The sequence below is a fragment of the Oncorhynchus clarkii genome, chromosome 11 (assembly GCF_045791955.1).
Source record: "Oncorhynchus clarkii lewisi isolate Uvic-CL-2024 chromosome 11, UVic_Ocla_1.0, whole genome shotgun sequence".
Taxonomy (NCBI): Eukaryota; Metazoa; Chordata; class Actinopteri; order Salmoniformes; family Salmonidae; genus Oncorhynchus; species Oncorhynchus clarkii.
In genome coordinates this window covers 33,008,154-33,022,074 of record NC_092157.1, presented here as the reverse complement: position 1 = coordinate 33,022,074, position 13,921 = coordinate 33,008,154, and the positions used below count along the sequence as shown (strand labels likewise).

At 41.5% G+C, this 13,921-nt stretch overlaps 1 protein-coding gene across 2 annotated transcripts in view; it reads right to left on the bottom strand.

Annotated features, from left to right (window-relative positions):
- The window catches only part of LOC139420445 (limb region 1 protein homolog), a 142,073-nt gene that overhangs the window by 77,969 nt on the left and 50,183 nt on the right, over positions 1 to 13,921 (bottom strand). Inside the window, exons 16-17 of one of the 2 annotated variants that reach the window (XM_071170585.1) lie at positions 12,167 to 12,328; positions 4,557 to 5,514 (exon numbers count right to left, since the gene is read on the bottom strand). In XM_071170585.1, coding sequence (XP_071026686.1) covers positions 5,429 to 5,514; positions 12,167 to 12,328 — 248 coding nt within the window. In that variant the 3' untranslated portion in view covers positions 4,557 to 5,428. Of the gene's footprint in view, positions 1 to 4,556; positions 5,515 to 12,166; positions 12,329 to 13,921 lie in introns of those variants that run through there. The other variant, XM_071170586.1, reaches the window with a different exon arrangement.

Here is a 13,921-nt window from a genome sequence, read left to right as displayed (position 1 = left end):
ACTTAAAAACTATTTTTTAACCGGTCTTCTCCCCTTCATCTACACTGATTTATTTAACAGGTGACATCAATAAGGGATCATAGCTTTCACCTGTATTCACCTGGTCAGTCATTGAAAGAGCAGGTGGTCTTAATGTTTTGAATACTCAGTGTATATGTAGTGAAGATGTTTCTACAGCACCTCCAGAATCTAAATTAAAAGCATTTTCACAGAAATCGTATAATTTCTCAAAATGGTTTAGATTGAGCGCTTCCAGCAGGCCTTACATGTTGCGGTTTGTCGACTGTAAAGGACACAAGGAATCAAATGTGCAGTAAAACAGGAAGTTATTCCTGTTGTTTTATTAAAATACTTTAAATGCATCATCAAAAGACAAATGCAAGTATCACTTTCAGGCATCCACACCAATAAAGTGCATTTATTACTCAAGTCCCCATTCCTCTGGCGGCTCAAACCCGGAATACTGTGTTACCACTGTGACTTGCCAGGAGTTCATACAGCCAGATAGTGCCATGGTAACAGCAAGCTTACTTTTGCCAAAGTGTGCCCTTACATCTCAAAAAGAAGCCTGTGAAGTACGCCACAAATGTAAATGTCACCATAAACATGATTTTCATTGTTTTATTTGCAAACAAACCAACATCGTAAAACAACAACACACATACATATATAGCAACTCAGAAAAGAACAAGGTAAAAAATATATACATTCACATAAATGGGCAGGAAATTACATGCAGACACAGAAAATCAAACAGACAGATATAACTACCAGCTACTCCACCGACAGTACAGGCCACCCCTCAACATTTCAAACCCTCTGCGAGTGGAAAAAAAACTGCAAGGCAATCAAAAGTGTTCCCTTAGGTTGGAACGGGCCTCGACTGTGTCCTCCACAGAAACTAAATGGAAAAGTCAGATTGTAATAGATTGTGATCACTGGTGTACTTCTTCAACCAATAATACATGCAGCATAAACATTGTCTGAAATAGCAATAAAAATATATATTTATTAAATTAATAAAACTGATAGTTGAGGGTGAGAGGAACACAAAGGGGGTCACAGTCATCAAGGAAACACAAAACAGATGTTATTAGCCACAGTAGTAACGGGTTTTGGTTAGTGATTTTTTTTTCAATTCTGGATTTTCACAGTATCATTTATCATCAGCATTACCAAATCAACCTGAGATGTGAAATTGGATCACTCATAATCTTGCATTTTAATGAGGGGACAGAACACAGTACAAGGCTTGGCACTGCGAACTCCAGAACCTAAGGTGAGCCTTGTGATAGACAATAGCTACTGCTTTCCTTACTTTTAAATTTCATCCAAAATATTACTGTATAATATACATTCCTTTTTAAAAATAAAACAGTCCCTGTAAAAAAACAAGTCTCAAATGCATATTTTAATAAAATACGTTAATCGTATCTCCTGCCATTTGCATCATGACAAGTCACAATGAAAACACATCAAACACATCATAAAAACAGTCTATGACACATTAATTATTGGGGCCCATCACCTTCCCTTTTCACAAGTGCTCAGGTTATCTGGTAATTTTTGGAAGCCCACTATGGCTATTTGTGTTAAGGGGAGATTATATACTACATTCACCGCAAAGGACAATGAAGAAGTTCAAACTGGTTTGCAATTGAAATCCAGAGACAAGGTGTTCACAGTAAAGTTGTCTTTTTTTTTTAAAACAAACATACCTACACGTGAGCACACACACAAATAGGAGCCTCCTATAAAGACTGTGGTGAATTCCTCCTGCTAGCTAAGGCATAAAAGGTGCTTCTAGTGACAAGTAGCGTCACAGTCCAAAAAGAGCTCCTGTAGACTTATTTACAACAAATACTTGAGGCTTAACGGCAGCCCACTATTTACATCCAAATAATGCAAGAGAGGTATGAAACATAAATGGTATGTACAAATACAACATTTACCATAGGAAGAAGTTCAACAAAGCTTCATGCCAGGTGAAATAAGATACATTTTAAAATAGCTTAATAGTTATTTGGGGAGATCGAGATCAAGTTTACCAACGCACAACCTTTTTAGGACATTCACCCACAGGATCAAACTCTGAAAGCTGCGATCTTTGCTCTTTGGGACCCCAAAAAAATACATAATTTTTCCCATCTCTAGAGTGATCGAAATCGACAGCACCGAAAACAACATTCATTAAATCAATACAAAATAATTAACTACATCTTTTATGAAATTAAAAAGCACAGTAGGCCTACAGACTACGAGTAAAGGGAAATAAAAAAGAGCACATTGTTACACATTCACAACTGGCCTGCGACAACCAAAAAGATGGAAGGCTTGGCTAGTCACGCCTCCACAGTGCCACCCCATTCTTTCTGTGTCAATGGAGCTCCGGTGTGGCCACTGTGGTGAACGGGTACTAAATGTACCGGCAAAGAAGTGGTAATACACAGGCACCTGTGAGGACAAGCAAAGCAACTGGGTATGACGTGTCAAATGGCTAAGAGTGATATGTCAAATGGCTAAGAGGCGGGGCGGCAGGGTAACCTAGTGGTTAGAGCGTTGGACTACTAACCGGAAGGTTGCAAGTTCAAACCCCCGAGCTGACAAGGTACAAATCTGTCGTTCTGCCCCTGAACAGGCAGTTAACCCACTGTTCCTAGGCCGTCATTGAAAATAAGAATTTGTTCTTAACTGACTTGCCTAGTTAAATAAAGGTTAAAAAAAATTTTTTTAAAAGTACGATTTATTTTCCATGCAAGGTGCTTTCAAAGCAAGTCTATCATAGAACGGCGTCATCTTTCACATATCTTCTGACATTAACAAATAAAAATGTCCACTTATTAAACCAGTAGCCATCTATACTTCACACATATAACATACATGACAAACTGAAATAGATGACTGTTGGAGACCACCACAATACAGGTAATCCATTGTGAATGCCCCCACGGCCACATCACATGTACTTTCTAATTCTGAAATGGAATTGTCTTCTCATTATACTTTGGTGAGACGGCATTTTTTTTCTCTCTCTCTCTCCAAATAACCCTGAGCTGCATTTTATAACTAACATGTATTTTAAACTGTGTTGGAAATAGAACAGGGTGTAGACGTAAGTGTAAAAATGGCCACAAGTCGAAAGGTTACATTGCATCTTCCAAGACAATACGGCATAGTGCAATGGTTAGGTTATGGGGGAGAAAATAACAGATAAGAAGTGATTAGGCAAGTGCGAAACACAAGAGGTTAGAATGAGATTGGTTAGAGCAGAGCTCTCCAACCCTGTTCCTGGAGAGCTACCCTTTCGCTCCAACCCCAGTTGTAACTAACCTTATTCAGCTTATCAACCAGCTAATTATTAGAATCAAGTGTGATAGATTAGAGTTGGAGTGAAAACCTACAGGACGGGAGCGCTCCACAAAAACGGTTAGAGGGTAGAATGAGATACAGTGCCTTGTGAAAGTATTCGGCCCCCTTGAACTTTGCAACCTTTTGCCACATTTCAGGCTTCAAACATAAAGATAGAAAACTGTATTTTTTTGTGAAGAATCAACAACAAGTGGGACACAATCATGAAGTGGAACGACATTTATTGGATATTTCAAACTTTTTTAACAAGTCATAAACTGAAAAATTGGGCGTGCAAAATTATTCAGCCCCCTTAAGTTAATACTTTGTAGCGCCACCTTTTGCTGCGATTACAGCTGTAAGTCGCTTGGGGTATGTCTCTATCAGTTTTGCACATCGAGAGACTGAAATTTTTTCCCATTCCTCCTTGCAAAACAGCTCGAGCTCAGTGAGGTTGGATGGAGAGCATTTGTGAACAGCAGTTTTCAGTTCTTTCCACAGATTCTCGATTGGATTCAGGTCTGGACTTTGACTTGGCCATTCTAACACCTGGATATGTTTATTTTTGAACCATTCCATTGTAGATTTTGCTTTATGTTTTGGATCATTGTCTTGTTGGAAGACAAATCTCCGTCCCAGTCTCAGGTCTTTTGCAGACTCCATCAGGTTTTCTTCCAGAATGGTCCTGTATTTGGCTCCATCCATCTTCCCATCAATTTTAACCATCTTCCCTGTCCCTGCTGAAGAAAAGCAGGCCCAAACCATGATGCTGCCACCACCATGTTTGACAGTGGGGATGGTGTGTTCAGCTGTGTTGCTTTTACGCCAAACATAACGTTTTGCATTGTTGCCAAAAAGTTCAATTTTGGTTTCATCTGACCAGAGCACCTTCTTCCACATGTTTGGTGTGTCTCCCAGGTGGCTTGTGGCAAACTTTAAACAACACTTTTTATGGATATCTTTAAGAAATGGCTTTCTTCTTGCCACTTTTCCATAAAGGCCAGATTTGTGCAATATACAACTGATTGTTGTCCTATGGACAGAGTCTCCCACCTCAGCTGTAGATCTCTGCAGCTCATCCAGAGTGATCATGGGCCTCTTGGCTGCATCTCTGATCAGTCTTCTCCTTGTATGAGCTGAAAGTTTAGAGGGACGGCCAGGTCTTGGTAGATTTGCAGTGGTCTGATACTCCTTCCATTTCAATATTATCGCTTGCACAGTGCTCCTTGGGATGTTTAAAGCTTGGGAAATCTTTTTGTATCCAAATCCGGCTTTAAACTTCTTCACAACAGTATCTCGGACCTGCCTGGTGTGTTCCTTGTTCTTAATGATGCTCTCTGCGCTTTTAACGGACCTCTGAGACTATCACAGTGCAGGTGCATTTATACGGAGACTTGAGTACACACAGGTGGATTGTATTTATCCTCATTAGTCATTTAGGTCAACATTGGATCATTCAGAGATCCTCACTGAACTTCTGGAGAGAGTTTGCTGCACTGAAAGTAAAGGGGCTGAATAATTTTGCACGCCCAATTTTTCAGTTTTTGATTTGTTAAAAAAGTTTGAAATATCCAATAAATGTCGTTCCACTTCATGATTGTGTCCCACTTGTTGTTGATTCTTCACAAAAAAATACAGTTTTATATCTTTATGTTTGAAGCCTGAAATGTGGCACAAGGTCGCAAAGTTCAAGGGGGCCGAATACTTTCGCAAGGCACTGTAAGAATAGACAAAGAGAGAGAAGAAAGTTGGTGCTGAGGGAAAAGAAAGTCCCCCAGACATCGGCTATGGCCCATGGTCACAGTCACTGTTGAGGTCAACATCAAGGTCACTCTTGTGAAGACGGCAGTCTGTCAGAGGGCTCAAATCAGTCCCTGTCCTGCATCCATCCATCCACGAGGAAGGAATGTCACGAAGCTAAATTGCAGTTTCTTCTCAGTTCGCAAAGCCCGTCAGACACTGTGGGAGTATACTAAGTCGCTTCCACAGACTCAATCCCTTTCACCTTCTGCTGTGGAGTTCGGTACTATCAAAATCTCCCTTTGGCTGCCGTTAGGTGTGTGTGTGTCGGTTGTCTCTTTTACAGAGTCTTCTGATGCCCGTTGGCCGAGAGCTTCCCAGACTCCGGGTCTGTGGGGCTGTTTGACAGTTGTAATTTATCCAGACCTGGCCAGGAAGAGATAAGGGGCAGAAATGTAATTAAAATAAACACAGTTAACCTTCAAGACGAGGAATGGAAAAAAATAAACTGCCTCCCACTGCCTTCGTCTGACATTTTCTACATCAGACATCCTGGGTCTGTCACAACAAGCTTGAGAGACGTCCCCCCTTCGCCTCATAATATTCACTGTCACATATCAGTCCTAAGGCACATTGGATTTTGCCGTCATTTCCCCACTTTGTCACTCGAGGTGTGTGTGTGACAGGAATCAACACTAGGCTATACATCTCTCTGGCTGCAGCCACAGTAGTCTTACTACTGCCTGAGTTGCAGAGAAGACCCAGATAACCGGTTCCAAGTCTGCAGGGGCTAAGAGTTATGATAATAAGTCATAGGGAGACTGACTTCTTTGTAATTAGTGTTGATTATTACTGAAATGAACAAAAACCTCAAAGTTTACTTCTCGTCAGTGCAAATAACTATGGTAAAAATTTGACGATATTCAATCATACAGCATTCATTTGGTTCAATCGGAGCATAAAGCGTAATAATAATGTAATTATTATAAGACAACTATTCATTTGGGACAATTCATACAAATACAGTGACTCAATGTGCTGTACATAATAAAATAACACAAAATAGATAAAAAGACAAAGCAATATGCATCCCAAAGGCTGGTAGATCGATGTAATATGCTAGAGCAGCTAAATGCTAATCCCAGATATTGTGTATCGCGTTCAGCCAATCAGGTTGCAGCAGTCTGTTGTTTACCATTGGCTGAATGCGAGGTGCAACATCAGGAAGTAGCATTCCTAGGCATTAGCCACTCTAGCATGGTGGAGGAAAATAAGTGTTTCATAAAGAAAGTATGCATATTTTCCCCCTTCTCGTCGTTAAATAAAATTGAGGAAATCGAAGCCTTTGCAGCCTGAATGGAGAATGTTTTCGGCACGAACCGGTCCACGAGTGTATTGCCGGCTGCATACAATGCATTTGGCCGGTAAAATTAGCTCAATATCGAGATCAAACATTCGAAGCAGCTTGGTGATCTGAATGGTCTGGTTTTATTAGAAGGTCTCATGTCGGCTGCTGAAGAGTCCAAGATTCAACATGGTGAAATCTTTGCCAATCATAAGTATGCAGACGTTCGGTCTTCTGCCAAGGGGCTAGCTAGCTATACTGCTGCAGTTAATAGCCAACTTAGCTTGCTGATACAGTACTTCCCTGTTTCTGGTGCATGTATTTCATGATAGCCATTTACTACAAACCCTTGCTACAACCAGTGGTAACTTTGTTTCAACGTTTTATCACGTCATTGTAAAGAGGCACCTCTACCGCGGGAAACGGTCTCGACCGAGCAGGGCTCCAAAGTAACATTTTTCATTGGTAGCACTGGTGCTCCCAACTAACACAATTGTTTTATTTTTTAAAGGAAGGAGACATTTTGGAAAATATATATATATATATATTTTTTTTAATTGATTGAGATGCAGCCTATATTGGGCCTATATGAATTCGAGCTACTTTTGAAGCACATGTTGTGCGCTAGAAACTATACTGAACAAAAATAGAAAAACGCAACATGTAAAGTGTTTCATGAGCTGAAATAAAAAGATCCCAGAAAAGTGCCATACATACAAAAAGCGTATAGTGCTCTAGTGCACTCGGAAACAACCACACAGCGAAACCTTTTCATTACAACAATTATTATCTGGGATATATTTTTCATAGTCGCACAGTGGTCCAAAAATGAAATTCCTGGTCACACAGCAAAATATTTTGTTGCACTTTAGAGACCTGCAACCAAGCAGCTTGGCTTTTTGACCTGAATGCCCAGTCTTTAGTCTGCTGTTCTACAAAACATTTTAAAGCTAATTTCCGGAAATTCTACATATTTTCACATAGCTCACTAATTAGTCTATATATTAGCCCATTATAGGAGATATGAATTGTTAAAATGATTTACATCAGCTACTGTGAAAGACCAAATAAATTAAAACAGATAAAATCTCCTGAAGACAAGATGACGTCGCTTAAATCTTCCCCTACACCCAACTCAAATGATCTTTTAATCTATTGTCCTCCCACTAGAACCAGTTACACATTTGGGTTCACAATCGGTTTGGGCAAAATATGGTTCATAATACAGTTGTATCAGGTCACTCCACCAAACTTCCTGCTGAATGCTGCCTTTTCATTGTTACAGCCTAATGAACCTAGTGCTGAATTACCGTGGGGCGGCCTAGTGGTTAGAGCGTTGGACTAGTAACCGGAAGGTTGCGAGTTCAAACCCCCGAGCTGACAAGGTACAAATCTGTCGTTCTGCCCCTGAACAGGCAGTTAACCCACTGTTCCCAGGCCGTCATTGAAAATAAGAATTTGTTCTTAACTGACTTGCCTGGTTAAATAAAGGTAAAATAAAAAATAAAATACCAATGACCAAACGAGGTGAATAACGTAGCCTATAGACCTGGGGCTGCAATTGGTGGATTCAATCACTAGTAGTAGATGACATTATCACATGCTGTCAAAAGGAAGCATTCTGTGAGTGGGAGAGGAGTGACAGCAAATTTATTTGTTGACAATTGTATACAGAATAACGCTACAAGTTCCAGTTTTGACAATTGAGTTCATGAACTTTGTTAAACGGAGAACGAACGTGCCTGTCCAGTCTGCCAGGGCTGCCTGCTCCACTCTAATCTTGAGGGGAGTTTCTTTACAAACACACATCCAATCTCCTTGGGTCCGGAACCTTACTAAACCAATCACAAGCTTCAATCTGCTACGGTTCACAATGCGGCAGGAAAATTATGGATCTCCCGAGTGAAGCTGACGTGGTCCCAATGCTCATGATATAGAATTGCAGGCGCATATGCTCTGATTTCAAAATGATTTGGAGGCACAGTTGAAAAGAAAACACAATGAATGGAGTGGATTAATTAGAAAAGAAAAGCAGTAGTTTTTTTTCAATGTGTGAGAAATAAAAGGTGTGTTGTGTGAAGAGGGTCAAATGTGTGTGTCTCAATGCGTGAGAGTTGGCAGCACTGGGTGAAAAGCCTTGAGATGAGATGGTGCCGATAGATAGGGCAGCCGTGCTTCTAGCGCCAAAGCAACTTTGGTGTATTTAGTTTATTTATGTGTTATTTCTTACATTAATAGCCCAGAATTAGTTTTGTGTTATTACATACCCGTACCCGTATGTAAGTCACCAGCATTACCACCAGGAATACGACATTCCCGAATTGGTCCTTTGTTCATACCCCCCAGGGCAATTTATCTGATTCCAGAGGCTGATCGAAAACACCGCAGGCAAAGAAGTAGTATTCGGAACGAACTCCTAGTCCGACTGAGGAGGTGCGCACACCACCCAGCGCTTCCGAATATATTACTCGCTAATGTTCAGTCTCTGTATAATAAAGTAGACGAGCTCAGGGCGAGGATCTCCTTCCAGAGATATATCAAGGATTGTAACATACTCTGTTTCATGGAAACATAGCTCTCTCGGGACATACTGTCTGAGTCCGTTCAGCCAGTTGGGTTCTCAGTTCATCGCGCAGACAGAAAAGGAAGGGCGGGTGTGTTTGTTTCAAAATTAACTACTCATGGTGTGATTGTGATAACATACAGAAACTCAATTCCTTTTGTTCACCCGACCTAGAACACCTCAATCAAATACCAACAATATTACCCCCCAAGATAATGGTCTTCGGTTATAGTCACAGCCGTGTATATTCCCCCTCAAGCCGATACCACGACGGCTCTCAAAGAACTACACTGGACTCTATGCCAACTGGAAACCGCTTATCCTGAGGCCGCATTTATTGTAGCCCGGGGATTTTAACAAAACTAATCTGAGAATAACGCTACTGAAGTTTACCAACACACTATATGTTGCACTAACTCAGAGAAAACGTCGGACAACTGCTACTCAACTTTTCGCAATGCCTACAAAGCCCTCCAATGCCCTCCCTTCGGCAAATCTGATCACAACTCCATTTTGCTCCTCCCTTCCTATAGGCAGAATCTCAAACAAGAAGTACTCGTGCTACGGACTATTCAACGCTGGTCTGACCAATCGGAATCCCATGCTTCAAGATTGTTTTGATCGTGTGGACTGGGAAATGTTCCAGGTGGCCGCAGAATAATATCAACGAATACATGGAAAAGGTGACTGAGTTTTTCAGGAAATGTATAGGAGATGTTGTACCCACTGTGACTATTAAAACCTGCCCAAACCAGAAACCATGGCAGCATTCACGCAAAACTGAAAGCGCGAACCACCACATTTAACCATGGCAAGGTGTAGTTATTCCCTCAGTAAGGCAATCAAACAGGCAAAACAACAGTACAGAGACAAAGTAGACTCGCAATTCAACAACTCAGACACGAGATGTATGTGGCAGGATCTACAGACAATTACGGACTACAAAGGGAAAACCAGCCACGTCGCGGACACCCGACGTCTTGCTTCCAGATAAGCTAAAACACCTTTTTCAGCTGCTTTCCAGAAAACACAGTGCCACCGACGCGGCCACTCCCAAGGATTGTGGGCTCTCCTTCTCCGTGGCCGACTTGAGTAAGACATTGAAGCGTGTTAACCCTCGCAAGTGTAACGATGTACGCTGAGAGTCGGGAAGCAAGTTCAGGGAGTGAATACATTTAATTAATAAATGAACAAAACAAGAAACATGAACAGCGCACAGACAAGAAACAGGAACATTGACGACTGGGGAAGAAACCAAAGGGAGTGACATACAAAGGGCAGGTAATCAAGGAGGTGATGGAGTCCAGGTGAGTGTAATTTTGCGCGTAACGCTGGTGACAGGTGTGCGGCCTAACGAGCAGCCTGGTGACCTAGAGGACGGAGAGGGAGCACACGTAACAGCAAGGCTGCCGGCCCAGACGACATTCCTATCCGCGTCCTCAGAGCATGTGCAGACCAGCTGGCTGGAGTGTTTACGGACATATTCAATATCTCTGCTGTCCCCACATGCTTCAAGATGGCCACCATGTTTCCTGTACCCAAGAAGGCAAAGGTAACTGAACTAAATGACTATTGCCCTGTAGCACTCACTTGTCATCATGAAGTGCTTTGAGAGTCAAGGAACATATCACCTCTACCTTACCTGACACTCTAGACCCACTTCAAATTTGCTTACCGCCCCAATAGATCCACAGACGATGCAATCGCCATCGCACCGCACACTGCCCTATCCCATCTGGACAAGAGGAATACCTATGTAAGAATGCTGTTCATTGACTACAGATCAGCATTCAACACCATAGTACCCTCCAAGCTAATTATTAAGCTGGGTCCTGGACTTCCTGACGGGCCACCCCCAGGTGGTGAAGGTAGGAAACACCACCACTTTGCTGATCCTCAACACAGGGGCCCCACAAGGGTGAGTGCTCCGCCCATGACCTCTGTCATTGCCAACAAAGGGTATATAACAAACTATTGAGATAAACTTTTGTTATTGACCAAATACTTATTTTCCACCATAATTTGCAAATAAATTCATTAAAAATCCTACAATGTGATTTTATGGTATTTTTTTCTCATTTTGTCTGTCATAGTTGAAGTGTACCTATGATGTAAATTACAGGCCTCTCTCAACTTTTTAAGTGGGAGAACTTGCACAATTGGTGGCTGACTAAATACTTTTTTGCCCCACTGTATATACTGTATTCTATTCTAAAGTGTATTAGTCTATGCCGCTCCGACATTGCTCATCCAAATATTTATAGATTCTTAATTCCATTCCTTTACTTTAGATTTGTGTGTATTGTGTCTATTGTTGTGAACTTGTTAGATATTACTGCACTGTTGGAGCTAGAAACACAAGCATTTCACTACACCTGCAATAACATCTACTAAACTTGTGTATGTGACCAATACAATTTAATTTGATTACCTGGCTTTAAAGGGATAGTTCACCCAAATTACAAAATTACATATTGGGTTTGCTTACAATATATGAGGTATGACTGCAATAGATGCTTTGGTTTAATTTCTCTGGCACTAAAGTTTTAGCATTTGTGGAACAAATCCCATTCACGTCATGACACCGATATTAGCATTATTATACCATACAGAAATGGTTTGTCGAGATCGGTGTGGAAGTCGGTGTGGAAGAACTTGACTGGCCTGCACAGACCCCTAACCTCAACCCCATCGAACACCTTTGGGATGAATTAAACCGCCGATTGCGAGCCAGGCCTAAACGCCCAACATTAATGCACAACCTTACTAATGCTCGTGGCTGAATGGAAGCAAGTCCCCGCAGCAATGTTCCAACATATAGTGGAAAGCCTTCCCAGAATAGAGGTGGCTGTTATAGCAGCAAAGGGGGGACCAACTCCATATTAAATGCCAGTTTGACCAATATCTTATAGTCAAAGGTATTAAAAGCAGTACTCAAATCTAAAAGACTGTACTGGTGGAGGATTTCAAACGCACAGAGTGCGCTTTCATCAATTGTTGAAAACAATATTCTCAGATTGTCCTCGTTGTCTGTAGTAATCTATGATAAGGCTTTATTATTGTATATAGCAATGCATTCTTTAAGAATGTCGGTAACTCAATGAACCAGTAATAACGTCATTTCAGCTTTGTTTGACATGAACATAAGTATATGAATATAAAAATGTTACCTAATGCTTTCAAGAGTTCCTCTCGGACCGCTGAGGTAAACTTCCGGACTAGGCAGAGAGTAGTTACCACGGCAAACAGCAAGTTGTACGATAGGACGATATAGAAGTTTCCCAGCCAATTGAATCTGCCGAAGTCTCCGAGAAGGTCAAACCTGGTGATACCTGTGAAGAGTGTGAAGATGTTAAATAAAAGAACAGCAGATTCAATATTTTGCTATTTGAGTGGATTATAACACAAAACAATTAATATAACTATATCATGATCATTTAGAAATACCGGACCATAGTTTATTATGTTTTTATTTTACTTCAAGCACGGATCATTTCACAACACTGACACCAGCTCTAACCCCTGGTTGAATTATCTAAGTCATGGGAGTTTGGTGGCAATTTAATTGGGCAGGACGGCCTCATAGGAATGGCTGGAACGGAATCGATGCAACGATAACGAACTCAAACACATGGTTTCCTTGGGTTTGATACCATTCCATTTACTCCATTCCAGCCATTATTATGAGCCCCTCAGCAGCCCCTGTGGTCTAAGTAATGTAGGCCTATCAATATTCTCTGATTGCCATTGAGGCAGTGACCAGCAGCATTACATGATCTGACACTGTGGACTGAAAACCAAGAGCAATCGATACAAACATGGGGCACAAAAAAATGTTACAAAAAACCTGGAGAGAAAAAGTGAGCTTGGATTATTTCCCAATGACAGGCACTAAGTCTACATGTTCCTTTTTCCAAACACCTTTGGCAAGACAAGAGTTGTGTTAATAATCACAAACCCTTCCCTTTCCACTACTGCTTCAGTGAATTAACTATTTAAGAATGTCTGTTCTGTCGGCAGTTGAGGCACTTTGAAAAGCGTCTCTTCAATAGCCTGACTCTTTCAACAGGCAAGAAAGGCCAAATTGAAAGAAGCGCTTATACCCAAAAACCATTTGATGTACACTGTATACTAAGATGCTCAGGCATTGCCGGATCCAGGACGGACGAAAATAAAACCAAAATAGCCGAACCCTTTATATAAATGATTTAGCGGCCAATGCCGCTCTTCCTGAGATAAAGTCATCTTCATTGTCTGACATTTGGCAGATTACTAATATTCCTTTCATAGGAAAGTGTTTTGTTAGTGGGACTGTATAGACAATTTGTTAGCGTGCAAAAATCGAGTGGAACAAAAAAAAATACAGAAATGAGCCACACCCCCAGGCAACATGGGTATCAATGGGACCATAGTCACCTGCACATACACCTGAGTCAACTGTTCTGAAGTACAGTAAACAAGCAGAATCTTGTAGGTTTCCGATGTTGCCGAGACCGCTTGTACAACTCATGGCTGGCGGGCCTGACCTCCCCCCTGCGAGAGGGAATCCTCAGTTTCAGGCCAGTCAGAGCCATTCACTCCATGTCTTGTCTCAGTATGCTCAGTATGCTTCGTATGAATCACACACATCGTAAACAAAACAATGTCGGAAATTCATCAGAACTTCACAAAAGCTACTTCAATATGGCCCAGTAGCCACCTCATCCTGTCCTCTATTTAGCTACGCACACTTCTGCAGTTACTGAGGAGGAACTAATGTGGAGACGTGCTGCAAACAGTTTCAATGCATTGGGAGGTTGTCTCCACTGCTCCACCTATCCATCTCTCTAGCATTGACAGAGACGGAACAGAGTTGCTAATCCCTCGTTTCTCTAGTGGGGCCAGAGCCTTTCACAGCCACGCTGGGACTCCGCCAGACCTGAGCG